The following is a 26,592-nucleotide window of genomic DNA, read 5'->3' as shown; positions in this document are numbered from 1 at the left end:
CTGTTTTCCAGAGTGGCTGCACCAGCTTGCATGCTCATTAACAGTATAGGAGGGTTCCCCTTTCTCCAAAAAATGCGGAATTTCTTAACAGAAAACATATCAAAAACTATGGAATACAGCTATAGCATTTATCAGAGGAAAATTCATAGCATTAATTACACATAAAATTTAAAAAGTAATTAATTAAACACTCAACTCAAAATAGCAGACCAAGTGTATTCATTCCATATGGCCGTGTACTTTCTGTGGCTGTGTACCATAGACTTAGTGGCTTAAACACACACATTATCTCACAGTTTCTATAGGTCAGAAGTCCAGACAGAGCTTAGCTGGGTCCTCAGCTCAGAATCTCACAAGGCTGCAGTCAAGGGGTAGACCAAGCCATGTTCTCATTTGAAAACTTAATTTAGGAGGAATTCACTTCTAAACTCTTCTTGGCCTGTTGGTAGAATTCATCTCTCTGTAGTAGTATAACTGAGTTTCCTATTTTCTTTCTGGCTCTTTGCTAAGGCCTCTTTCAGCTCCAAAAGGCCATTCATTCATAGTTCTCTACCACGTGGCTATCCCCATAGTCAATTTACATCACTCCTTCTTCAAGGCCAGTGGGAGTGTCTCTCTCTTGTTTGCTAAAATCCGGTCTTATATAATGTAACATAATAATATGAATAATATTCCATCACCTTTGCTACATTCTATTGGTTAGAAGCAAGTCACAAGTTCTGACCACACTCAAGGGGAGGGTGTTATTCAAGGGGTGACTCATTGGGTATATCCCATACCTTAGGATATGTCTGCCACATGTAGAAAACAGGAAATAAATACAACAAATAAAAAGTTTAACTAAGCAAATCACAAAGTTAACCTGTTATTTAAAAAGGAGACTGCACAAATACAAAATATTAGATACTGCGAAGGAGAAATAAACATCCAAACTGGGGAAATTTTAAAAAATACTTACTTTAAATTTCAAAATTAATTTGTATAATCCTATGCAAATCAATATAAACATCTAGCTGAAATAAGTAATTTTCTAGGAAAATAGAATTTTTACCCAAACTGACCCAAGCAGAATTAGAAAGGCTACACCAACTCATTTCTATTTTAAAAAATAGGGAAAATTGGGGTGCCTGGGTGGTGCTGTCGGTTAAATGACTGACTCTTGCTTTCGACTCAGGTCGTGATCTCAGGGACCTGAGATCAGGCCCTGCTGCAGGCTCTGTGCTCAGGGCGGAATCTGCTTGAGATTCTCTCTCCCTCTCCCTCTGGCCCTCCCACTCATGTGCTTGATCTCTATATCTCTCTCTCTTTTTAAAATTTTTTATTGTTATGTTAATCACCATACATTACATCATTAGTTTTTGATTATATCTCTCTCTTTAAAATAAATAAATCTTTAAAAAATAAAAAATAGAGAAAATTATAAAAGAGTTCCTGTCACCTCCCAAAAAAGCACTACATGTATATGGTTTCACGGAAGAATTCCAAAAAATCTTTTTTTTTTTTTTTTTTTTAGGGAGGTTAGAGGAGAGGGAGAGAGAGAATCTTAAGCATGTTCCATGCCCAGCATGGAAGCTGCTGTGAGGCTCGATCCCACAATCCTGAGATCATGACCTGAGCCAAAATCAAGAGTTAGATGCTTAACCGACTGAACCACCCAGGTGCCCCCCCAAAAAAACTAATAAGTACATGATTCCAATGCTACTTAAACGATTTCAGAGTATAGATAAGGAAAGGAAACATTCTTTTTATTAAACAAATAATATCCAAATCCAAATGAGTTTATGTAATACAGAGCATTATAAAAATCTCACTTTTTTTGGCTAACTGAACATAATAATAAAAAAAAAGAATTGGAAGAGATTGTCATTAAAAAGACTCGATGATGAAAAAAAGTCTATCTTGTCTGACATAAAAAAATTTCACTTATAAACATCAATTTAAAAATCTTTGACAAAGTATTAGCAGACAGATTTCAATATCAGATAAAAGGATAACATAAAATGAATTATTTCGTTTCTGTTGAGTAACAAACCATTCCAAAACTCAGTGGCTTAAAATTATAAATTATTTTCCTGTGTCTGAGGAATTCAGATGATCCCGATTTGCTCAGCTGGGCAGCTCTGCTAATCTCAGTGAGACCAGGCTCACTCATATGTCTAGTGGGTAGCTGGAGATTGGTTGATTTAGCCTGGCCTTGACTAGGGTGACTGAGCTCTGCTCTGCATGCTCATCTTCTCCTGGGACCAATAGACTAGCTTAGACATGTCTTACTCATGGCAATGGCACAAGCATAAGAGAGCAAGACCCAAACCCATTTTAAACCTCTGCTTAAATTAAATTTGCTAACACTCCAATGGCCAAAGCTAGTTACATGGCCATGCCTGGAGTTAGGAAACTGGGCAGGTAATCTCACCGAAAATGGGAGGACATTGAAAATTTGCAAATTAAAGGATGTACACATAAAGGAGGGGTGAAGAATTGGGGCCAGATGATGCAATCTGCCACACATTATGGCCAAGTGAGCCTTATTCTAGGGATGCAAGAGTGGTTCAGTGTTAAAAATATCAAGTAATAATATAATAACAGAAAAATCAGATTATCATCCTAAAGGGTAACAAGTAGTCATTTCACAAAATTCAACACCTGTTCATCTATAAAAAAACTCAAAAGTGGAATTGATGAATGCCTTTAACATGATAAAATTATATATATCTCAGTCCAAAAGCCAGTAGTTTATTTAATAGGGAATATTAGATGGTTTCATGCTAAAATAAGAAACAAGGCTAGGACGTTCACTACATATACAGCTAATTAGTATAATATTAGAAAATTAATCAATGTAATTAGACAAGAAAAAGGAATTAGAGGCCTTAGAATTTGAGAGGAAGAGACAAAACTATTTTCTTTTGCAAATGAAAGGGTGTATATCTGATGAAACCAAAGAATCAATAGACAAACTGCTATGAATAACAGAAAAATTATTAAAGTATTAGAACATGAAATTAACATTCAGTTATCAATAGCATTCACATATATAATAACTACTTAGAATATAAAATGGAATGTCTCATTTAGAGCAGAAAAAAACCCATATAAAGAAAACTATAAAAAAACTATTTAAAAAAAAACCTATAAAAGATACTAATGAAAAAGCACCAATAAAAGCATACCATAACTTTTTACCCTGGAGTTAGACAAGTTGACTATAAAGATCAATTGAAAGAATAAACAAACAAGAAATGTCAATAAAATGCTGAAGACAAAGAGCAATGAAGGAGGGCTCGCTTTTTCTAATATTGAAATCAACAATGGGGCTTCTATAATTAGGACAACATGGTATTAATACATGAATAGACAAAGAGGACAACTTCTTGAAAAGATTTCCTTGATGATTTAAATGGCTGTCAAAACAATTTTTATTGAAGTAATGCTTTCTCTGTTCCTTCCTGTGTCAGAACCCTCAAATATAACTACACTTCTGAATTCTATCACCATATTTCTGTCTTGTTTTTAAACTTCATATGAGTGAAATTGTATAAGTGATATGAACTGTAGTCTTTTGTGCCTGGCTTCTTTTCTTCATCCTTATGTCTTTGGAAGTTATCCATGTTGTTGCATATAGCAATAGTTCAGTCCTTATACTGCTGTGTAGTGTTACACTGTATAAATACACCACATTTTATATTTTCTGCCCTCTATGAACAATTGGGTTGTTTCTAGTTTTTAGTTGTCACAGATAAAGCAGTCATGAACCTCTTACTCCTCCAACCTTCCCACCCCCGCAAATCCTTCATTAGAAAATAGCACTGATTAAAAAAAAATTGATTCTATGTGGGTTGTTTGTTCGAAGGAAGCAAAATAGCTATATCAAGTGCTCTAAACGCATGAGAAATAATGATTAAAAATTTTCCTAATTTGATTTAGGATGAACATGGTTGGGAACAGTTAAAGGGCTCAAGAATCTTAGGGTTTTAAATGAAATTGCATTCTTGAAAAGTAGCAGGCAATGAAACTATTAAATAATTCCTTACAGGTTTTAAAGATTAAAATGTAACACATTTTAGTCACATGCCTATCATAGGGGAATTCAAATGGAAATTACACATTGGCCCTCCGATGAGCTACTTTCTATTGAAGAAAGAAATACTTTCTGGGGAATTTGTAAATCTGTCCAGTCGCCCACAGTGACATGAAACAAAGACGAGTCTTTAGAATCGGAGGGATTAGAGCTATAATTATGACTTCAGATTGTGTGATTTATGTTAATTCTGTCATTTCTCTTGTCCTGTTCCTCCTCTGAATATTCTTATAAACATCTTTTGGTGGACTACTCACTCATTTGCTACATAGGGTAGAACTGCTAAATCATAGGATGCACCTAATAATGAGGTTGAGAATATACTTATCATATTATTTTCAAAATACCAATTTACAGTCTCATCAATATTTTTCAGATGCTTATTGACCATATGGGTGTTCTTTTTGGTAAAGGACCTGTTTAAGTCTTTTGCCTCTTTTTTTGTTGGGTAGTTTTTCATTATCAAATTGATTTGTAAGAATTCTTTTTAAAATTTTTATTGAGATATAATTGATATAGAACATTGTGTAAATTTAAGGTGTATGATGTGTCAATTTGGATACATTTATATATTACAATATAATTGCCACCGAAGCATTAGCTAACACCTTTATTATGTCACATTATTATCATTCTTTTTTGTGGTGGGAACAATTAAGATCTAGTCTCTTAGCAACATTAAAGTTTATAATACAGTATCGTCTGTAATCACTGAAATCACTAATTTTGCATTAGATGTCCTGGATTTATTTATTTACTGATTGCATATTTGTATCTTTAAACAACATCTCCTCAATTCGTCCACCCCCTTGACCCTGGTAACCACCTTTCTTACTCTATTCTTACTAGTTTGGCATTTTTAGATTCCACATATAAGTGAGATCATACAGTATATGTCTTTCTCTAATTTATTTCACAAAATGCCATCAAGTTTCATCCTGTTGGGGCACCTGGGTGACTCAGTCAGTTAAGCATCTGCCTTTGGCTCAGGTCATGATCACAGGGTTCCTGAATCAAGCCCCGAGTTGGACTCCCTGCTCAGTGAGGAGTCTGCTTCTCCCTTTGCCTCTCCCCCGGCTCATGCTTTCTCCTCTCTCTATGTCAAATAAATAAATAAATACAATCTTTTTTAAAAATTTTAAAAATTAAAATAAAAAAGGTTTCATCCTGTTGTCACAAGTGGCAGAATTTCCTTCTTTATCATGGCTAAACAATATTCCTGTGTGTGGCGGGGAGGAGGGTATCACATCTCTTATTTTTACATTAATCTATTGAAGAACACAAGTTATTTTCATAGCGTGGCTATTATAAATAATACTGCGGTAAATGTGGGAGTACATATATTTCTTTGATATCCTGTTTTCATTTCTTTTGGATATACACCCAAGAGTAGAATTGCTGAACCATATGGTAGTTCTATTTTTAAATTTTTGAAGACCTCCATGCTGTTTTCCATAGTAGCTGTACCAATTTACATTCCCACTAATAGTGCCTAAGAATTCCCTTTTTTCTCCACATTCTCAACACTTGTTATGTTTTTTTTTTCTTGATGATAGCCATTTTAACAGGTGTGAGGTGATAGCTCATTGTGGTTTAGATTTCTTTGATTAGTGATGTTGAACATCTTTTCATGTACCTGTTGGCCATTGGAAGTCTTCTTTGGAAAAATGTCTATTTAGACATTTAGATATTTTTTAGACATTCCTGATTTAGACTTGTAGGTTTTATGTATCTAGAAATTGACCCATTTTGCCTAGGTTCACCAATTAGTTGACATATGATTGTTCTTAGTAGTCTTTTATAATTCTTGTTATTTCTGTGTTATCAGTGTAATGTCTCCTCTTTCATTTCTTATTTTATTATTTGAATCTTCTTTTTTTCTTAGTCTAGCTAATGGTTTGTCAATTAGTTTATGTTTTTGAAAAACCAGCTCTTAGTTCTGGTGATTTTAAGATTGTTTTTCTTGTCTCTATTTCATTTATTTCTGTTCTGATCTTTGCTATTTCCTTGCTTCTGCTAGCTGTCGGTTTATTAATTTTTCTTTTGATTTCTTCTTTGAGTCATTGGTTGTTCTGGATGGTGTTAATTTCCATATGTTTGTAGATTTTTCAATTTCATCTTGTTATTGATTTCTGGTTTCATACCATTGCGGTCAGAACATCCTTGGTATGATTTCAGTCTCCTTAAATTTACTGAGACTTGTTTTATGTCCTGTCATATGGTCTATCCTGGGGAATATTACATGTGCACTTGAGAAGACTGTGTATCCGGTTTCTGTTGCATAGAATATTCTATAAATGTCTGTTAGGTCCATTTCATCTTGTATGGTTTAAGTCCATTGTTTACCTGTTGATTTTCTGTCTGGATGACCTATCCAATGCCGAAAGTGGAGTATTAAAGTCCCCTGCTACTTTTGTATCATAGTCTCTTTCTCCTTTAATGTGTTAGTATTTGTTTAATACATTTAGGTGCTCCAATGTTAGGTTTGTATGTATTTATAATTATTGTATCTTCTTGATGAACTGACTCCTTTATCATTATGTATTGACCTTCTTTGTCTCTTATTACTGTTTTTGGCTTAAAGTCTGTTTTGTGTGATATAGGTATAGCTACCCTGCTTTCTTTTGGTTTCCACTTCTATGGAATATCTTTTTCCTTGCCTTTGCTTTGAGCCTGTGTGTGTCCTTAAAACTGAAATGAGTCTTCTTTTTCTTTTTAAACTGAAATGAGTCTTTACAGACAACATATAATTGGGTCTTGTTTTATCCATTCAGCCACTCTATGTCTTTTGACTGGGGAATTCAATTCATTTACATTTAGAGTTGTTATTGATATGTAAGGACTTACTAATGCTATCTTATTGTTTTCTGGTTGTTTTGTATTTATATTGCTTCTTTACCCCTCTGTCTTTGCCTATATTTGTAAACTGGTAATTTTCCTTGCTCTGTCTCCCCTTTCTTTAGCTTTTGTGTGTCTACTATAGGTTTTTTCTTTGTGCTTGAGTCTTATTGAAGTTACAGTAATTGTAGTTGCATCATTTTTGCACATGAGTCTGATTGCTGAGATCAAGTGTCAAGTAGATTAAACAGTCCAGTTTAAGCTGATAGCAGCTTACCTTTGATTGTCTACAAAAGCCCCACACTTTTACTCCCCCCCTTTTTTGTTTTCATGTTATTATTTACCTCTTTTTATATTGTGTATTTATTAATAAATTATAGTAGCTTCAGTTATATGAATGCTTTTCCCTTTGCCCTTTGTACTACAGTTAAGTGGTTAACATACCATACTATTAGAGTTTTCTAAGTCTGACTTTTATATTAACCTATAGCAGCATGTTGTATATTTTTGTATGTTTTTATGCCACTGATGCCATTAAAGATGCCATTTTAGCATCTTTTCATTTCAGCTTGAATAGCTCCTTTCAGCATTTCTTGCAAGGCAGGTCTAGTGGTGATAAAATCCCTCAGTTTTTTGTAAGACTTATTTTTATGTTCTGGATACAAGTTCTATGGGAGATATAAGTATTGCAGATATCTCCTGTAAGTCTTTAGCTTGCCTTTTACTCTCTTAGAGATGCATTTTGATGAACAGACATCGTTCATTTTAATGTGGTCTAATTTATCATTTTTTAAAAATGGTTTTGCTTTTTAGGTTATGTTTAAGTAAGTAACCTTTGCCTCTTCCAAAGTTATAAATGCATGCTATGGTTTCTTCTAGTTTTATTGTGTACTTTTCATATTCAGCTTATAATCCAGTTTGAATTTGTTCTTTGTGCATGTTATAAGATAGAGGTAATGGATAGAAAAACTTAACTGTGTAGAGGACCCAGAATTAGTATTAGTGCTAAGGGAAATGCAGTGTACTATGAAAGGAGCATCTCAAATTAGTTGAAAAAAATATAAACTTTTAAATAAACATTGTTGAGCTAATTGGATAGCTATGTGGAAATACATAAAATTGGATCAATTTCTTACAAGGATAAATTCCAAATGGAGAATTTGAGTGTTAATTTAAATGTAAGTGTTAGAAGAAAACATGCATAAATTATTTTCTAACTGGGGCATAAAAAGTGGCTGAATTCCATTAATTATCAGGAAAGTGAAAGATATCCTTTACAACTACTAGAATAGCTAAAATTTAAATGACTGATAATAATTGGTGATGGGAGGTATGTGGAACTCTCATACAGTGCTGGTAGTACTATATATTTGTATCATTACTTTCACAAGCTCTTCGGCAGTTTCTTTCGAAATTATGTATATGCCTATATGGCTACCCTATGACTTAGAAATTTTACTTTTTTTTACCTACTCAAGAGAAATGAATGTGTATGTCCACCAAAACTCTTATTACAAGGATGTCCATAATAGCTTTATTTACAATAACCCAAACCTCGAAACAACTTTATGTCCATCAATACGAGAATTGATTTAATAAATTATTGTATATGTATACAATGGGAAAAAAAAGAACAAACTCTTGGTGGAAGCAAAAACATGCATTAATCTTAAAAATATCTGGTGAGTGATAGAAGCCAGACTTGAGAGAGTAGTTTTCATATACTTTCATTTGTTCAAGTCCATAAATTCAAGAACAGGTAAAATTATACTATGATGATAGAAGTTAGAACAATAACTTTGAGAGTGGGTGGTTACCTGAAGAAACTCACTGGGTTAATGGAAATCTGTGTTTTATCTGGGATGGTGGTTATATAGGTTTATACATTTATCAAATCACATCAAACTGTATACTTAACATATAGTTATTTTATTATATATGAATTATACTTCAATTAAGAAGATAAAGTAATTCGGGGTGCCTGGGTGGTTGATTCGGTTAAGCATCCGACTCTTGATTTTGGCTCAGGTCATCTTAGAGTTGTGAGATGGAGCCCCACATTGGGCTCCGTGCTGGGTGTGGAGCCTGCTTAAGATTCTCTCTCTCCTTCTGCCCCTCCCCCTCCCTCTCTAAAAAAAAAGAAGATAAAATAATTATATTTCAACTCATAATGAATGTTGGATCTAGTTAATAATAATCACTGGAGACTAAGGCTGTCAGATAAAAGATTGAAGGGAAACTGTATATTGTATAAAATAAATCTGAGAACAAAAATATCTACGTGATCAATCTTGACATCATTAAAACTAGGAAAACCTGTGCCTTCAGATATTTCCAATAGAATTGGGTCAGATTACCCTTTCTAAACTTACACCTCTATTTTATAATAGTAGTATTGATTATGAATTTTGAAGTAAGATTAACTAATGAGTTTTGGAAGAATCCCATCAAAAATAATTGTTGGTGGGGCGCCTGGGTGGCTCAGTCATTAAGCGTCAGCCTTGGGCTCAGGTCATGATCTCAGGGTCCTGGGATCCAGCCCTGCATCAAGCTCCCTGCTCAGCGGGAAGCCTGCTTCTCCCTCTGCCTGCTGCTCCCCCTGCTTGTGCTCTTTTTCTCTCTCTCTCTCTGACAAATAAATAAAATCTTTAAAAAATAATTTTTGGTTAAGATATTTGTATACTGGGGTGCCTGGGTGGCTCAGTCAGTTAAGCATCTGCCTTTGGCTCAGGTCATGATCCCAGAGTCCTAGGATCAAGCCCCACATCAGGCTCCCTGCTCAGAAGGGAACGTTCTTTCCCCTCTCCCTCTGCCACTCCCTCTGCTTGTGCTCCCTTGCTCTCTCTCTGTCAAATAAATAAAAAAAAAAACTTTAAAGATATTTGAATACTGAAGTGTCCCATAAAAAGAAATGTCTTTTGCATAATCCCTTCAAAGAAAACATAGTGAACATTCTTTGTTTGGTAGGGAGTAGAGATTACCATTACTATACACTCAAAAAAATAGGTACGCAGCCAGAAAAAGCATAAAAGCATCATAAGTCCTGCAAACTAAATAGATGCACAAGAAAAATTTCATCAACATCACTGGCCATTCAGTTAAACACAGTAAACTTTCACTGGCCCACTAAAGGCAGCAGAAATGAGTAAGACATGGGATCTGTTCTTGCTGTGATTTGTAACATACTGGGCGAATAAGACAAACAGAGAAATGATTCATTGAGAGAGAGTGTCAAAAAAGGTATCCATAAGGTGACTTGGGTATTCAGAGAGGGAGAATTTGTACAGCAATGGTGTGGGTCGCTGGGGAGGTGATAGTGGAAGTGGATAGCAAAAGAGGAAAGGAACAGAGAAAGATTAGGAGAGGAAGGAGAAGAAGGGAGAGTTGCGATGTATCTTGAGTGCACATCTTGACAGACCTACAGGTGGCCGCATGTGAGCTATGACTATCACAGAGCCAGGGATTTCCTTATTTTCTGATTTGTACAGACGTTGCATATGGATGTACTCTGCAAAGGCCAAGAAAGTCATAACTGAGTTTGAAGGGAACATGGTCCACTTGGGAAAGTAATATGTCCATAGAGGAAAATATCAAGTGTCCACCATCCATTTGGCTGCTATTTCTGCTTAATTTCAGTAAACAGTAAATGGGAGTTTTAGATCCAAATATCAGCTGAAGTGTTTCTAGTCCGCCTCAACTAATTTAAGCTAATCATGAGGTTTGAAAACAGTCATGTTTTAAATTTTGCTGTACTGAGCCTCTTGGGCCAGGCTTCTTGGAGCATGGAAATGCCATTCCCTGTCATGGGAGAAATCTGTTGTTCAGGATCATTATCCTCTGACTGAGGTAGAAACCAAGCTGGAGGCACCAGGAAGGATGACACTGAAGGAAAGAGAGCTGCCGTACATCGAAGATGGACAAGACGGGAAAGCAAGGGCATGCAGAGCATGAAGGGGGAGAAATGTCGACAACATTCTAAAGTGAGACCTCAGGAGGGCCAATATTTTAGATTTTGAGGTTACAAAAATTGTGCTTGCAACATTTATGAACATAAGTCCGATTGTTGAGATCAAAGGTCAAGTCTCTGCAGAATTTCTGACACACCATATATGATAACTGCAGAACGTTATCTGTAATAAGAAGGAACATAGAAAATAACCCAGTGATCTAAGTTCTGTAAAGACAGGTCAAACCTGACACTAGTCCTGTCTGAAAATTTAATTAGGCATCAGGGTAGGTTAAGGGATGGCTTTGCAGCTTACACCTACCAAAAGGGCAGAGGCAGGGAGATGCAGAAATCACTGACCCCCTTCACAGTTGTTTGCCTGGGGTCCCTAACAATGCTCAATTCTCTATAGCTGCTTCATTCCTATTCCTGGTAGAAGATTAGCAACTAGTGCTTTAGTGTCTGCAGAGTTCAGATCTGTTTGGTCAGTTTTATTGGGAATATAGAACACCCTTCTTCTTCCTCCTGTCTCATTGTCCCCCATCCTCTTCTGTCTGCACGCACAGCGACCTGAGCTCAGGGGCATTCTGCTCTTTGGTTCCTCTCCTGGATTACCCTGGGTAGAGATACGAAATTGCTGAAGTACTCGCCTAAGAATGTTCCAAGAATCTCACATTACCTCCCCTGACCCTCTAACTTACCCTGGAAGATCTTTAAAGTCATGCATGACTCGAACTTCTGGGCAACACAGTAACCAAAGCCTCTTCTACAACGATCTGTCCGTGTGCGAAGGTGGCACGTCATGCACTTCAGTGGTGTCACTGCTGGAGAGCGGAGAGCTGCTGTGAGTGAGACCAGGGGGACTTTCACAGGAGCTGGAATTATCTAGACCTGATTGTGGGAGGTGGGGGTGGGGTCCAAGGGGTAGATGAAGAGCTGGTGGTGGGTAGTAAAAAGTTGGGAGCTCTTACCAACTTCCTATCCCAGAGAAATGCCATTGTGAGAAGAAAAGGATTCTTCTTGTCCCTATTTCAGCCCTTCTAACTGGGGTGATTTAGAGCAGTGATTTAGCCTCCATGGCGTTGGTTTTTCCAGCTTTAAAATGGTTCTATGAATGATGGCCTAGCCTACCTGACTGACAGCACTGTAGATCAGTGGGAGTGTAATAATGAGGGTGAGTGCTTGAAAATATTTTACGCCAAGCTAGTGTTGCTCACATTTGCTGCTTAGATAATGTTAGGTAATATACTCTGTTATTTTGAACTTCGAACTGAATATGTAAAGTCCTCATGAATTAGGACATAGGTAGTGACATTTTATGTGGTATTGTGGGGTGAGCTCATTGAAATACAGGGTTTTTTTTTTTTAAGATTTTATTTATTTATTTGACAGAGAGAGACACAGCGAGAAAGGGAACACAAGCAGGGGGATTGGGAGAGAGAGAAGCAGGCTTCCCGCTGAGCAGGGAGCCCAACGTGGGACTCGATCCCAGGACCCTGGGATCATGACCTGAGCTGAAGGCAGACGCTTAATGACTGAGCCACCTAGGTGCCCCTGAAATACAGGTTTAATAAAAGAAATAAATAAGCAAAAAACCTCTCCCTGGTGCACCTAAATGCAAAAGGAAAGTAGCTTTTATCAAGCATTTCACTGGGCCATGTTCTCTTACTTTGTATCTGATTTAATTATCACAAAAACTTTGTATTTCCCCATTTCTCAGATGAGCAACCAAAGGTACAGAGATTTTAAGACAGCGACTGAAGCATTAAACAAACAAACAAACAAACAAACAAAACACCTCTGATTCTAGAGCATCCGATATTTCCTCTCCTATAATCATTTGTTTTCATATAAAGTCCCTGATAAGGGTATCAAAAGCCATTGTCCAGCACTGAAACAAGCTACAAAATTATCCATTATAGACTGACCAGCTATGTCAGCAGATGGGATACAGATTTATGAATGAAAGGATGTCCTCAGAAAAATCTTGCTGGGATTTTGAATTATAGAGAATGGTAGAGACAGAATGGAGAAAGAATATGAAGGGGCAGCCATAGAGGCTTGAGCCCCTGGTGAGGAATGGCAGAATGTTGAGAAGGTCAGAAAAGATGGCCCATAAGGCAGAAGGAGCATTCTGAAGAATGGCTTCCCCTCCCTCATAAATATGGTCAAGGCTCAGCCCTCCGTGGGTACCTACGGTACATGTAGAGTTTCCAGGGGCTCCCTACAGCCTGTCTCTGGAGCCCACTTCTCAGGTCTGTGACTCACCTACAATGAAGCAGAAAAGGAAGAAAACCATCAAGAAATGTTTGTCCATTCTGAGCCAGAAGTCCCTTGCACAGGAAGAAGCCAGGAACTGCAAGAACGGCTCTTCAGGTTATAGGGACGAAACCTTCATCATAGGGCAGGGATTATTCATGCCTAAAGGGAACCAATCACACAAGGTTTCCTCTGGAAGCTCAAGTTTATTCTCTCTCTCCCCCATAGTAAATTATAATGATAATTGATAAATTTGGGGGTTTACATTAAGCTAACTTTGTTTTTTTAATAAAATCTTTCTCATAGTAATTAGTGTTATAGTTATGATGTTATCATTCTTATCCTAATTTTACAGAGGAGGAAACAGGCTTGGTGAGGTCTAGCATCTTACCCATGATTACATAGTGAGTGGAGGCCACACTTGTAACCACCTTGATTCAATACCTCATGGAGGTTTTTTTTTAAAGATTTTATTTTTTTTATTTGAGAGAGTGAGAGAGAGCACAGAGGGAGAGGAAGAGAGAGAAGCAGACTCCCTGCTGATCAGGAAGCCCAATGTGGGACTTGATCCCAGGAACCTGGGATCATGATGTGAGCCCAAGGCAGTCACTTAACCAACTGAGCCACCCAGGCGCCCCTGCCTCTTGAAGATTTATTCATACATTCAGCAAACATTTACTGGGAACTTTTGTGTTCCAGGCACAGTCCCATGTGTGAAAGTAGGACAATGTATAAGTCAGGAAAGCTTATGTAGCTCCTCACCCTATGGGTGAGAAACAGCAGAGTGAAAGAGACTTAATCTATGATCAAGCTGGGCCTTCAACCTAGAACTTCTGATTCTCAGCCCAGGACTACTTCACCTTAGCAGAAATCTGTTCTCCACAGCCAGAGACCATTTATTCTGTAGGGCTATGAAATCCCCCTTAGAATTAACACACAACATGATCTTTACCAAATTTATATTGTAAACCAGCTGGTTTTTCTATGATTTAGGTATCTGTCTCTACAAAAGTTAACTCAGTTAAGGTTCACCATGGGTAAAGCGCTGGCCAGTCCTGGCATTCTAGGGTTCCTAAACCTGTCGGTGAGCTGATGGCACCTTGGCTGGAATATAGGAATCTTCCATACACAGCTAATTTAATGGCATGTTCTTTCCTGTAGGAACAATATGTTCATTAAAACATATCAAGTCTGACATTTTTAGACATCAGGTGAGGATTGGGTGACCTACGTCTTAGTTCAAATGCCACAGAGTTGACAATATTCTTTTTCTATCACCACTCGGAGTGTGGAGCCCCTCTTTGCCTAAGAAGAGAGCCAAAAGCCTCAGACAGGGAATTGGTTTCTTTGAAAAGAATTGGTTGTAGAATGGAGAACAAGATGGTGAACCTAATTTTCTATTCTGTCATATTGTAGGAGAGAATCTTAGAAACTGGATGGCATTTTTCACGACTTTCCAGAGGCTTATCAAGAAGGCAAAGCCCTAAGCCTTTGGTGCTTGGGTTTACAAGGCTATCGGAGCATTTCATTTGTCACCCATTTTCTCTGCTTTATCTGTTTAAAGAGAATGACTCTAAAATCATAGCAAAGGAAGCAAAGGACATTCTAGGTTAAACTGCAGTTGGTTTTCAGTGCCTACTCTTCTTCCTTGGCAGATGCTTTCTGAAAGGCCCACTGAGGTTTTTTTTTTTTTTTATGTTTTGTTAATCACCATACATTACATCATTAGTTTTTGATGTAGTGTTCCATGATTCATTGTTTGTGTATAACCCCCAGTGCTCCATGCAGAACATGCCCTCTTTAATACCCATCACCAGGCTAACCCATCCCCCCACTCTCCTCCCCTCTAGAACCCTCAGTTTGTTTCTCAGAGTCCATCATCTCTCATGGTTCATCTCCCCCAGCCCACTGAGTTTTAAATCTCTTTTCTACTGGATTATTTCCAGTTAGGATTGTGGAATTTTGCAATTCTACCCAAACACTGGGGTCCTCTGACTTACTCCTCATCTTCCCCCAGTACCTCATCCATCAGATTTTCTCTTGAAAACAACTTCTTTCTTAATTTAGTATGACATAGGAAAGAATAAGTATTAGAACTACTGGAGGCAGTGTGGTACAATGGAAAGAGGATTTTCCTGGGAGTCTGGAGACCTTTGGTTGATTACTGTGTAATTCACGGCATCTTTAGCAAGGCATTTATCTGTGATGTTAGATTTCAACCATAACATTCTATGGTTTCATAATGTAAATTATGAGGATGGGTACTAAGTTCTGTTATTCTGACCTAGCAGTTTGCTTGGCACGTGATGATGTGCTGAACATATGATAGCTCAATGAAGGAGGGAATGAGTGAAGGATAAACAACACATGATACCATTATCCACTATCCCACTGATACAGAGTCCCAAATTAATGCACTCCATGATAAGACGGCCATCCACTCAGCATAGATGCCATTTGCCCCACTCTGGGGAGGAGAAAGCAGAACATTTTGTCCTCATATTCATGGTCTCTCTTGGCTTCAGGGTGGGTAACTGAGATCTTGATGATACCACAGATGAGCAACCCTCTTAACTTGCACTTCTAAGTGCTGCCTTTTGTTTTGGGGAATGGACCTTGGCACAGCGTCAGAAACCGGGCTACTTTGTTCCTGGGCTCCCAGGGGCAGCAATGACTTTCCAGAGGGTGTATAGAGACTAGAGTGTGAGATAATGATCATTTAAAAACTCCGGTGGAGAGGGAAATTACCCTTACACTCCAATTGCTGGTGGGAAAAGAGATGAAGGAAAGAAGAACAAAACCAGCATTTACTGAGTGCTTTGCTATGTGCCACACACGATGCTAGCCACTTCTACTTAGATCGTTTCATGGAGCCCTCACAACACCCTGGTGGTGAAGTGTCTATCAAGGAGCCCAGCTGAGGTTCAAGCATAGATCAGTGTCACTAAAATTCTAGCTTCATTCACAATATTGCTGTTAATATAATGCTTTAGATGAAAAGTCCCAGTGGCTAATGAAAAATTTCAAAAAACCCTTTCAGAACTGCTTATGGACCGATCTTATGCAGGTGAGTTGCAGATTTTTGTTAGCACCTTACCTTCATTCCTGAGCAAAATTTATTAATATGGGGTCTAGTGTCCTCTTAGTTTCATGGGTTCTATGAACCTTGATAGAAAATTTTATATTTTTCATTAACTTCTTGTCAGAGAGCAAGAATTTCTCTCCCTTTCATGGTCCTTTTGGCCAGACTAAAAAGCAAATTGACATGAAACATTAACAGGAGAAAAATCAAATTTAATAGCATACATATGGGGAACCCCTCAGACACGGAAATTCCAAAGACAGACAGGCAAAATGAGGTATATATGTCCACCCAAACTAAGGAGAAGGAGGTAGGAGTCTGGGACTTCAGAGGAAAGGAATGCAATTTACTGGGACATTAAAAAAAGAGTAAATGTTTAGTAAACAGGTTTTCTGGGTCATTCAGAAACAGTGGGACATAGAGGGCTGGGTTCCTCCCCATCTACCATACCCAGTTCTTATCATACTGTAGTTTTATCTACAGTGATAGCTCTCTTCCTGGAGCAGTTGCTCCATCTAAATTCTTTTAGGCAGTTGAGAGGTGGGTAAAGAACTTTTCCTGAATCTGCTGGCTTGTGATTGATTGCTTTTTTTAAATTTAGATTTTATTGATTTATTTGAGAGAGAGAAAGATCAGGATTAGGGGGGAGGAGCAGAAGGAGAGGGAGAAGCAGACTCCCCACTGATCAGGGAGCCCCAGGTGGGGCTGGATCCCAGGACCCTGAGATCATGACCTGAGCCAAAGGCAGACGCTCAACTGAGCCACCCAGGAGCCCTGACGGATTGCTTTTTGACTCAAAATAATCTTCATGCCAAAATAGTCCATCTTGGGGTGGCCTGCTCTTGGCTCCTACACTTTAAAGGATATTTATCATTTCCTTCCATATTTAATGTTGGCAACAAACTGCAAAATGTTAACAGTGCCCAAGACTTTATTACTAATAGAAGTAAGTGAAAGAACAGGAATTAGATGTTTTCATTTGCATCTTTGAACTTACTAGGACACAAGGCCACAGTGGTTGTGTGTGTGTGTATAAATATCCTCATGAATGCAAGTATGAAGCCAGATAAAATGAAAGTGCATCTCACTTCTGTCTGTCTGGAAGATTAGGAATTTTTCCTAAGAAAGCTCGGTTTGAAAAACTGCGCATGTTTCTGGGGCACCTGGGTGGCTCAGTGGGTTGGGCATCTGCCTTTGGCTAGGGTCATGATCTCGGGGTCCTAGGTTCAAGCCCTGTATCAGGCTCCCTGCCCAGCAGGGAGTCTGTTTCTCACTTTCCCTCTGCCCCTCCCCCCATTCATGCCTCTCCAATGAGTAAATTAAAAAAGCTTTTAAAAAAAGGAGAAAAAATTGGCATGTTTCTAAATGGAGCTGTGCCATTTTACAAAACCCTTTTCTTGGGGCTTCCATACATTTTCTTTCTTTTTTTTTTTTTTAAGGATTTTATTTATTTATTTGACACACAGAAAGAAAGCACAAGTAGGCAGAGCAGCAGGCAGAGAGAGAGGGAGAAGCAGACTTTCACCAGCAGGGAGCCGGACGCAGGGCTCGATCCCAGGCCCCGGGGATCATGACCTGAGCCAAAGGCAGTCGCCCAACCGACTGAGCCACCCAGGTGCCCCTTCCATACATTTTCTTACCAGCTTGCTAGATGAAAAGAAGCTCTACTTATATTGGATAAACTTTAATGAACCATGTTGGCACTGATTTGTGTCCTGCAACAAAGGAAAAAAATATCCATAATCCATTTTCCTTGTCAAATAGGATAGTTGATATTTCTTTAAAAATTTGAAGCAGTCATTGAGGAATTGGCACTTTTGCCATACTCCTTCATTTTACAATTGGATAAAACTAAAGGAAATTTTTTCAGAGTTACCAGTTTTCCTTTTCCTTTTGGTTTTGCTTGCTCTGTGCATGCTGAAGCCGTCAAAGAATTCTTAGATCATGAGTCTCTTTTGGCAACTCTAAAAGTCAATGACTTTTTGGCAATGGTAAAAAGGTGGTTTTATCATGCAGAACTTTGAAACAAAAGCTTCCTTTCCCTTTTTGCAGATGGAACTCCTACAATGCTTGGTGACCATCTGGTTTTCCTACTTCAGTGAGAAAGGAATCTCCTCACATCCTCGCCACTCACTCGTTTTAGGACTTACATGCACAACAGACAACAGACTATTCAAACAACTCTGAAAGAAATTCTGTCATCAGCTGAAAGAGCCATCAACTTTATCCAAAGTAAGTTTCTAAATCATCACATTTAAAAAATATTCTTGTGGAAAATAAGAAAATCTCTATCACACAGAAGTTCTCTGGCTTTCGAAGGGGCAAAATTTAGTATCAATTTTGATAAAAGAAGTTTTATTTATTTGTTTATTTTTTTAAAGGAAAAACAAACCCACGCTTGGAACATTTTGAAAAAGAGGACTTTATTCATGGCCTGGCTCATCTCAAAGATATGGTAAACCATCTGAATGTGATAAATGTTTGCACTCAAGGTCCTGAAGTTACTCTTAACTGCTACTGGAAAAACCAAAGCTTTACCATACGATCCAGCAATTGCACTACTGGGTATTTACCACAAAGATACAAATGTAGGGATCCGAAGGGGTACGTGCACCCCAGTGTTTATAGCAGCAATGTCCACAATAGCCAAACTGTGGAAAGAGCCAAGATGTCCATTGACAGATGAATGGATAAAGAAGATGTGGTATATATCCACAATGGAATATTATGCAGCCATCAAAAGGAATGAGATCTTGCCATTTGCAATGACGTGGATGGAACTGGAGGGTGTTATGCTGAGTGAAATAAGTCAATCAGAGAAAGACATGTATCATATGACTTCACTGATAGGAGGAATTCTTAATCTCAGGAAACAAATTGAGGGTGCTGGAGTGGTTGGGGGTGGGAGGGATGGGGTGGCTGGGTGATAGACATTGGGGAGGGTATGTGCTATGGTGAGCGCTGTGAATTGTGCAAGACTGTTGAATCACAGATCTGTACTTCTGAAACAAATAATGCAATATATGTTAAGAAAAAAGAAAAAGAAGAAGATAACAGGAGGGGGAGATGAACCATGAGAGATGATGGACTCTGAAAAACAAACTGAGGGTTCTAGAGGGGAGGGGGTGGGGGGATGGGTTAGCCTGGTGATGGGTATTAAAGAGGGCACGTTCTGCGTGGAGCACTGGGTGTTATGCACAAACAATGAATCATGGAACACCACATCAAGAACTAATGATGTAATGTATGGTGATTAACATAACAATTAAAAATTTTTTAAAAAAAGAAAAAATCAAAGCTTTCTTGGCTAAATCGCCAATATGAATGAAAAAGGTAGAGGCCAATATCCTTGCAAATGTATGTTTTCCCCCCAACTTCATTCAGATATAATTTTAACATACAGCTATGTGTAACTTTAAGGTGTACAGTGTGTTGATTTGATACACTTACATATTGCGATAGGATTCAACCCAGTGGTGGTTGTTAGCTAACTAGTAGGATGGCCTTAGCTAATGACTCCATTGTGTCACACATAATTGCCATTTCTTTTTTGTGGTGAGGACATTTAAGATCTACTCTCTTAGCAACTTTCAAATAATGTAGTATAGGATTGTTACCTGTAATCACAATGTTGTGCATTACTTTCCTAGAACTTGCTCATCTTCTAACTCTAAGTTTGTACTCTTTGACCAGTGTCTCCCCCTTTTCCCCCTTGCAAATGTTCAAGTGCTGTGGAAAAAGTTTACCAGAATGGAATTGAGATACAAAATTCTGTGTCAATTTATTTGAAAGGAGAAATCCATGATCATCTGGAAATTCCCCAGAAGTCTTTTGAAAGTCATTTCAATCTTGATGACATTAATGTTGAGTCCAGGAATCACACTATTTCATATTTAAAACATTTTTTTAAAATTTTATTTTATGTAGGCTCCACACCCAATGTGGGACTCGAACTCACAACCCCAAGATCAAGAGTCACATGCTCCACTGACTAAGCCAGTCAGGTGCCCCCACAATACTTTATGTTTTATATATTTCTGGTATAAATCATTTCTAAAATGCCATAGAAGAGTTGAAGATGGGTTCATTTGTTTGAGGATAAAACACTTTCTCCTATTGTAGTTAAAATTTAAAAAAATTTTTTTTAATTTGGAAATTATTTCAAACCTACAGAAAAAGTTGCAAAAATAAAAACAATACAAAGAACACCATTTCTCCTGAACACTACATCAAAAACTAATGATGTAATATATGGTGATTAACATAACAATTAAAAAATTTAAAAAAAAGAACACCATTTCTCCTTTCCCCAGGTTCACATATTGTTAACATTTAATCCCATTTGCTTTTCCAGTTGCTGTATGCTCTTTCTCATTTGCTGCCCCCTTCAGCCCCACCTCTTTCCCCACTTGCTGAACTGTTTTGGTTAAGTTACCAGCATCATGGCTTTAAATATTTTATTTATTTATTTATTTGAGAGAGAGAATGAGAGAGAGAGCATGAGAGGGGGGAGGGTCAGAGGGAGAAGCAGACTCCCTGCTGAGCAGGGAGCCCGATGCGGGACTCGATCCCTGGACTCCAGGATCATGACCTGAGCCGAAGGCAGTTGCTTAACCAACTGAGCCACCCAGTCACCCTGCATCATGGCTTTAGAGCACTTAAAATTCTATTAGTGTTTATTTTCTAAGAATAGAGTTATTGTCTTACACAACCACAGTAACAGTTATCAACTTTGGTAAATTAACACTGATATAATACTTTTATCTGCTTGATCACTCATATTCTAATTTTGCAGGCTTTCTTTGTCTTCCATGGCATTTACGTACATACATATATATTATACAGTCCTCCCTCCTTTTTATGTGGAACATTCATTTGGAGTTCATTTGATAATTCCTCATCATTAGTCTTAGATACTATGCATTCTAGGCTGAAATACTGCATAGGTGATATTGTGTCCTTCTTTGTAACATATCTGGAGTACAAAATGTCCATCTGTCTCTCAATGATAATTTTAAAATACATTACGTTTTATTTTAAAATATTTTTCTCTATAATAGCTTTATTGTGGTGTCATTGACATCCAAAAAAACTGCACTTATTTAAAGTGTACAATTTGATAATATTTGGCATGTTCATGGCTGTGAAGCCATCACCAAAATCAAGACAGTGAACACATTCATCAGGTCTAGAAGTTTCCATGTGACCCTTTATAATTTCTTCTGTAATGCTTCTCTCCTATCTCTGCCTTGCCTCCTAACATCTGCTGCTTTCTGGTACTTTTAGATCAGTATGCATTTCTAGAAGTTTATAAAATGAGATTATTCAGCAAGTACTTTTTTTGGTTTGGCTTCTTTCAGTCAGGATATTTTTTATGTGATTTGTCCACATTATTGAGTCAATGGTTTATCCCTTTATATCGCCTGGTAGTATTTATCCAATGGACCTACCACAATTTGTTTATCCATCTGTTGATGGACATTTGAATTGATTCCAGACTTTGGCTATCGCAAATAAAGCAGTTATGAACATTCATGTATAAATCTTTGTATGGACATACACTCTTTCCTCTTAAGGAATTGTCTAGGAGTGGAATAGCTGGGTCAAATGGTAAATATAATTTTAACTCTAAGAAAATGCCAAACTATTCTCTGAAGTTGTACCATTTTACATAACCACCAAGAGTGCTCACTCACTAGCCCTTCCCCATCCTTGCCAACCCTTGCGTGGATCAGACTTTTTAATTTTAACTTTTGTAATGGGTGAAGTGGTTTTAATTAGCATTCCCTAATGAGTTCCAATCTTTTGCCCCTTTCATTAATATTTTCTCAGATTTATTGGCACATACTTGACATATAACGTTGTGTATGTTTAAGTTGTTAATAATGCTCATTATTATTGTTTTAAAAAATCTGTAGAATAAGTAGTTTTATTCCATATTTTTAAGGAAATAGTCCCTCTGCTTCTATTTTCTGGAAGAGATTGTAGAAAATCTGTGTAATTTCTTAAGTTTTTGGTAAAATTCACCAATGAACCTATAGAGAGTATGGGGGGGCTCTCTGTTTTGGGGGGTTATTAACTATTGATTCAATATTTTTAATAGATCTAGGCTTATGCAGATTATATCTTTCTTCTTGTGTAAGTTTTGGCAGATCATGTTTTTTAAGGAATTGGTCCTTTTCATTTAGGTTAGCAAATTTGTAGGCATGGTGTTGCTCATAATATTCTTTTATTAACACTTACATGTCCATGGAATCAGGAATCCTGGCCTCCCTTTCATTTCTAATATTAGTAATTTGTCTTCTCTCTCTCTCCTCTCAGCTACTCTGGTTAGAGCTTTATCAATTTTGTTGATTCTTTCAAAGAACCAGTGTTTAATTTTGTTGATTTTTTTCTATTGATTTTTAATTTGATTGATTTCTGTTCTAATTTGTATTATTTCTCTTCTGCTTACTTTGGTTTTATTTTCTCTTCTTTAGTTTCCTAAGGTGGAAGCTTAGATGACTGATTTTTAAATCTTCATTCTTTTCTAATATATGCATTCAATCCTGCAATATTCAACATGCCTCTAAATACTGCTTTCTCTGCATCCTACAAATTTTGATAATATATTTTAATTTTCATTTAGTTCAAAATATTTTATTTTATTTTTAAGATTTCATTCATTTATTTGACAGAGAGAGACACAGCGAGAGAGGGAACACAAGCAGGGGGAGTGGGAGAGGGAGAAGCAGGCTTCCTGCTGCGTCGGGAGCCCGATGCGGGGCTCCATCCCGGGACCCTGGGATCCTGACCTGAGCCGAAGGCATATGCTTAACGACTGAGCCGCCCAGGCGCCCCAGTTCAAAATATTTTAAATTTCTCTTGAGACTTCTTCTTTGACCCATACGGAAGTTAGAAGTACGTTATTTAATCTGAGTATTTGGGGATTTTTTTCCCTAGCTATCTTTCTGTTATGATTTCTAATTTAATTCCATTGAGATCTGAGAGCATACACTGTATGACTTGTATTCGTTTAAATATGTTAATGAGGTATTGTGGCCCAGAATATGTCTATTTGGTGAATGGTTCATGCAAACTTGAGAAGAATGTGTATTCTGTTGGATAAAATATTCTGTAAATGTCAATTAGATCTAGTTGATTGATTGGTGCTCAGCCATATCCTTCTGAATTTCTGCCTACTGGATCATCCATTAATGATAAAGGGGAAATGAAATCTGCAGCGATAACAGTGGATTCATCTATTTATCCTTGCAGTTCTATCAGTTTTTGCCTCATATATTTTGGTGCTCTGTGGCAAGGCACATACACATTAAGGATTGTTATGTCTTCTTGGAGAATTGACCCATTTAAAAGTCTATAATGCCCCTCTTTATCTCTAGGATGATCACAGTGGTCGCCATGAGAGCCGAGCTCTGGGGTACCCTCAGTACAGCCACCTTGTGCTCCTCTTTGAGCATCTCATAGTCTGGGGGAACGCCGATGTGGGCAGCAGGGAAGGAGGACTGGGAATTGTGGCTCACGGAGCAGCTGTCTGTTATTACTATCTCTTAAAATCCTGCTTGGTGTTCTCTAATCTTCCTGGATATGTGGTTTGGTGTTTCTAGTTAATTTTGGAAAATTCTCAGTCATTACTTGCAGTATTTCTTCCATTCCTTTATCTCTTTCTTTTCCTCTGGTATTCCTACTAGGCATGTTACACCTTTTCTAATCACCCCACAGTCTGGGTTATTCTGTTCTATCTTTTTCATTTTTTTCTTTTTTGCTTTTCAGTTATGGAAGTTACTCTTGACATATCTTCCAAGCTCACTGATTATTCCTTGGCTGTGTAGCATTTAAATAATTACAACAATAAGGCAAAAGCCAGGTAGGCCTACATGAATGTGTGCTAAGGTCCTAGAATTACTGGTAAAGTGGGAAAAGTAATAATTGGCTATTTTTTGCAATAAGTTAAAGATGTAAGCAGTAATATCAAGGTAACAATTTAGAAAGAGTTTAAATAAAAAGTACAGCAAATAAATAAGTACATGAAAATGAAATAATAAATATTTTTGAGAAATCCAAAAGCAGTCCAGGAAACAATTTTAAAAGAACCTAAAACAGTTCAAATAGGAAAAAAAAATTAGGTGCTAAATATACTCTTCTATATACACCAGTAATTAAACATAAAAAGATTAGATATTCTAATTAATAGTCCAAGATTGTCAGATGGTATTTTCAAAAACCCAATCCTGTGCTATTTATGAGCTCCATCAAAAACAAGAATGAGGAGGGTTGAAAGTAAAAGACTAAAAAAAGTCATACCATGAAAACCCTAACTCAAAAAAAGAAAAATGGCATAGTTATACAAATATCAAAAAAGTATACTTTCAGGCAAGAAAGAAGAGAGACTTTTCATAATGAAAAAGAGGTTAACCTACAGGAAGATACCATAATTCAAAGTGTTTTTGCACCTAATAACATGGCATCAGAATATAGAAACCAAAAGAATGGCAAGACTAATAAGGGAATTAGGTATTATTTCTCATCTCATTATGAGGTATCTCATTAGGGGAGATTTTATTACACCTTTCTCAATAGCTGATAGAACAAACATACAAAAAAATCAGTAAGGATATAGGTTATCCTTATCTGGGTAGTAAAACTTGAACTAGTTGACATCTACGGAATAGTGCATCTAACAAAGGCAGAGTACCTATTCTTTTTTTTTTTTAAGGTTTTATTTATTTATTTGACAGAGAGAGAGAGAGACGGTGAGAGGGGGAACACAAGCAGGGGGAGTGGGAGAGGGAGAAGCAGGCTTCCCGCGGAGCAGGGATCCCAACGCAGGGCTTGATCCCAGGACCCTGGGATCATGACCTGAGCTGAAGGCAGAAGCTTAACGACTGAGCCACCCAGGTGCCCCAAAAGATTATATTTTTTTTAAATAAACAAAAAGGTTCAATATACAGATAAGAGAAGCTCCTAAAAAAAAGAAAACCAAGGAAAAAGAACAGAATAATAAAAATTTATAATCATAATAAAACACTTTTCTGAAATGACTTTAAAAGACTTGAAACTTCACACTGGAACAGCCCACTGTGTCACTGATGCTAGCAACTTAGACAACAACTTAGCTCAACATCAAGACATATTCTTGTAAAATTACCAAACTTAAAAAAAAAAAGGAAAAAAATATCCTCTGAGCTTTTAGGCCAATGTCCATAACTTACAAGGGACAGAAAATTGGTTAATCATTAGACCTTTGTGAAGGAAATAATATGTTTATGGTATGTAAGGGAAGAAAATGTCAACCAAGGATTCTGTACTTAGCAAAATTCACTTTCAAGTGCAAAAAACATACATTGTTTGAACATACAGGAATTTCAGAATTATTATTCCCATAAGCCATTTCTAAAGAATCCATTGAAAAAAAATGCTTTGAATAAAGGAAATGACTAGAGAGACCTCAACATATGAATTACTGGTGGAGTTTCAGTGTAAACCTACTAGTAGAACAAAGATTCAGTGAAAATTAAAAGCCAGAGAGGATAGCATGTAATGGCTCTAGGATAGGATGCAGATATAATACAATCATTTAAAAAAAAAAGTGATGATTGTTGGGAAGTGGAGAGCATATGCAAAATTTTAAAACTATTTTAGTAATCATAGTTGGTGGTGGTAATATTAACATTGTTATTTTTAGACCATTGTGTGTGTAATGTGGGATAAAGCAAACAATTGATTATGGGATATTCTAACTGTATTCGATTCTAATTTTATTCTATTTTATATATTCCAATATTATAATTCATAAAAATATAATTTTATGTTATGCATGTTATAGATAATTCTAATTTTATTCTATGTCCTTGAAAACCAGAATTTTCAGTGTGAAACAAGAGAGATATACTTATAAAATAAAAGAAGTTGAGTAAAACCTTTTTTGTCCTGTATTTGAATTGAAAATATCAGATGGTACTCACAAGGTATTTAACATCTATTTATCTATTTATTCCCTGAAAAATTTTAGGAATAATGATCAATTCAGAGGTAAGAAGATTCCGGTCCTGAAATAGCATTTCTGACTACAAAAGAACAGAATTTCTTGAATTTCAAGTCAGGGGCAAGCAATGTACAAGATGACTGGAACATCTTTCCATACCATATAATTGGATAATTATCAAACAGCTCAAGGGTTAAATAGAGGCAACTTCAAATGGCTCCCATAAAGATGTGATAATTTGAGGTTTAGTAATGATGAGAAATGTAGTATATTGAAACTGATAAAATATGTTTGAATTCATGAGTTCAAAATGATATTAGAAAAAATTGGTTCTCAAATACACAACCTAACCCTACACCTAAAGGAGCTGGAGAAAGAACAGCAAATAAAGCCTAAACCCAGCA

General features: G+C 37.1%; 2 protein-coding genes and 1 long non-coding RNA gene across 3 annotated transcripts in view; 2 read left to right on the top strand and 1 right to left on the bottom strand.

Moving 5' to 3' along the window:
• The window catches only part of LOC112840249 (uncharacterized), a 52,836-nt gene that overhangs the window by 3,921 nt on the left and 22,323 nt on the right, over positions 1–26,592 (top strand). The gene's annotated exons all lie outside the window — the stretch shown is intronic.
• Positions 10,922–13,179, bottom strand: PATE3 (prostate and testis expressed 3). Its single transcript, XM_025893499.1, has 3 exons — positions 13,131–13,179; positions 11,564–11,686; positions 10,922–11,046 (listed from the first exon to the last, which is right to left on the bottom strand). The coding sequence occupies exons 1-3, from the start codon at positions 13,177–13,179 to the stop codon at positions 10,922–10,924; spliced, it is 297 nt and encodes a 98-aa protein (XP_025749284.1).
• LOC141369896 (uncharacterized) lies at positions 18,360–18,729 on the top strand. The gene is made up of 2 exons (XR_003212426.2): positions 18,360–18,435; positions 18,585–18,729. It is a non-coding gene; the product is annotated as an uncharacterized lncRNA (long non-coding RNA).

This window comes from Callorhinus ursinus, unplaced genomic scaffold (genome assembly GCF_003265705.2).
Source record: "Callorhinus ursinus isolate GAN/ISIS: 27379988/994484 unplaced genomic scaffold, GSC_fseal_2.0 scaffold19, whole genome shotgun sequence".
Lineage (NCBI taxonomy): Eukaryota > Metazoa > Chordata > Mammalia > Carnivora > Otariidae > Callorhinus > Callorhinus ursinus.
This window is presented reverse-complemented; position numbering and strand designations above follow the sequence as displayed.

Excerpts from the sequence above, each read along its gene's own strand:
- PATE3 (XM_025893499.1), bottom strand. The coding sequence starts at position 13,179 with ATGGACAAACATTTCTTGATGGTTTTCTTCCTTTTCTGCTTCATTGTA. Across the intron at positions 11,687-13,130 it reads CCTTTTCTGCTTCATTGTAG|CAGTGACACCACTGAAGTGC; the intron begins GTGAGTCACAGA and ends TCCGCTCTCCAG. Across the intron at positions 11,047-11,563 it reads GACTTTAAAGATCTTCCAGG|ATAACGTTCTGCAGTTATCA; the intron begins GTAAGTTAGAGG and ends TTCTTATTACAG.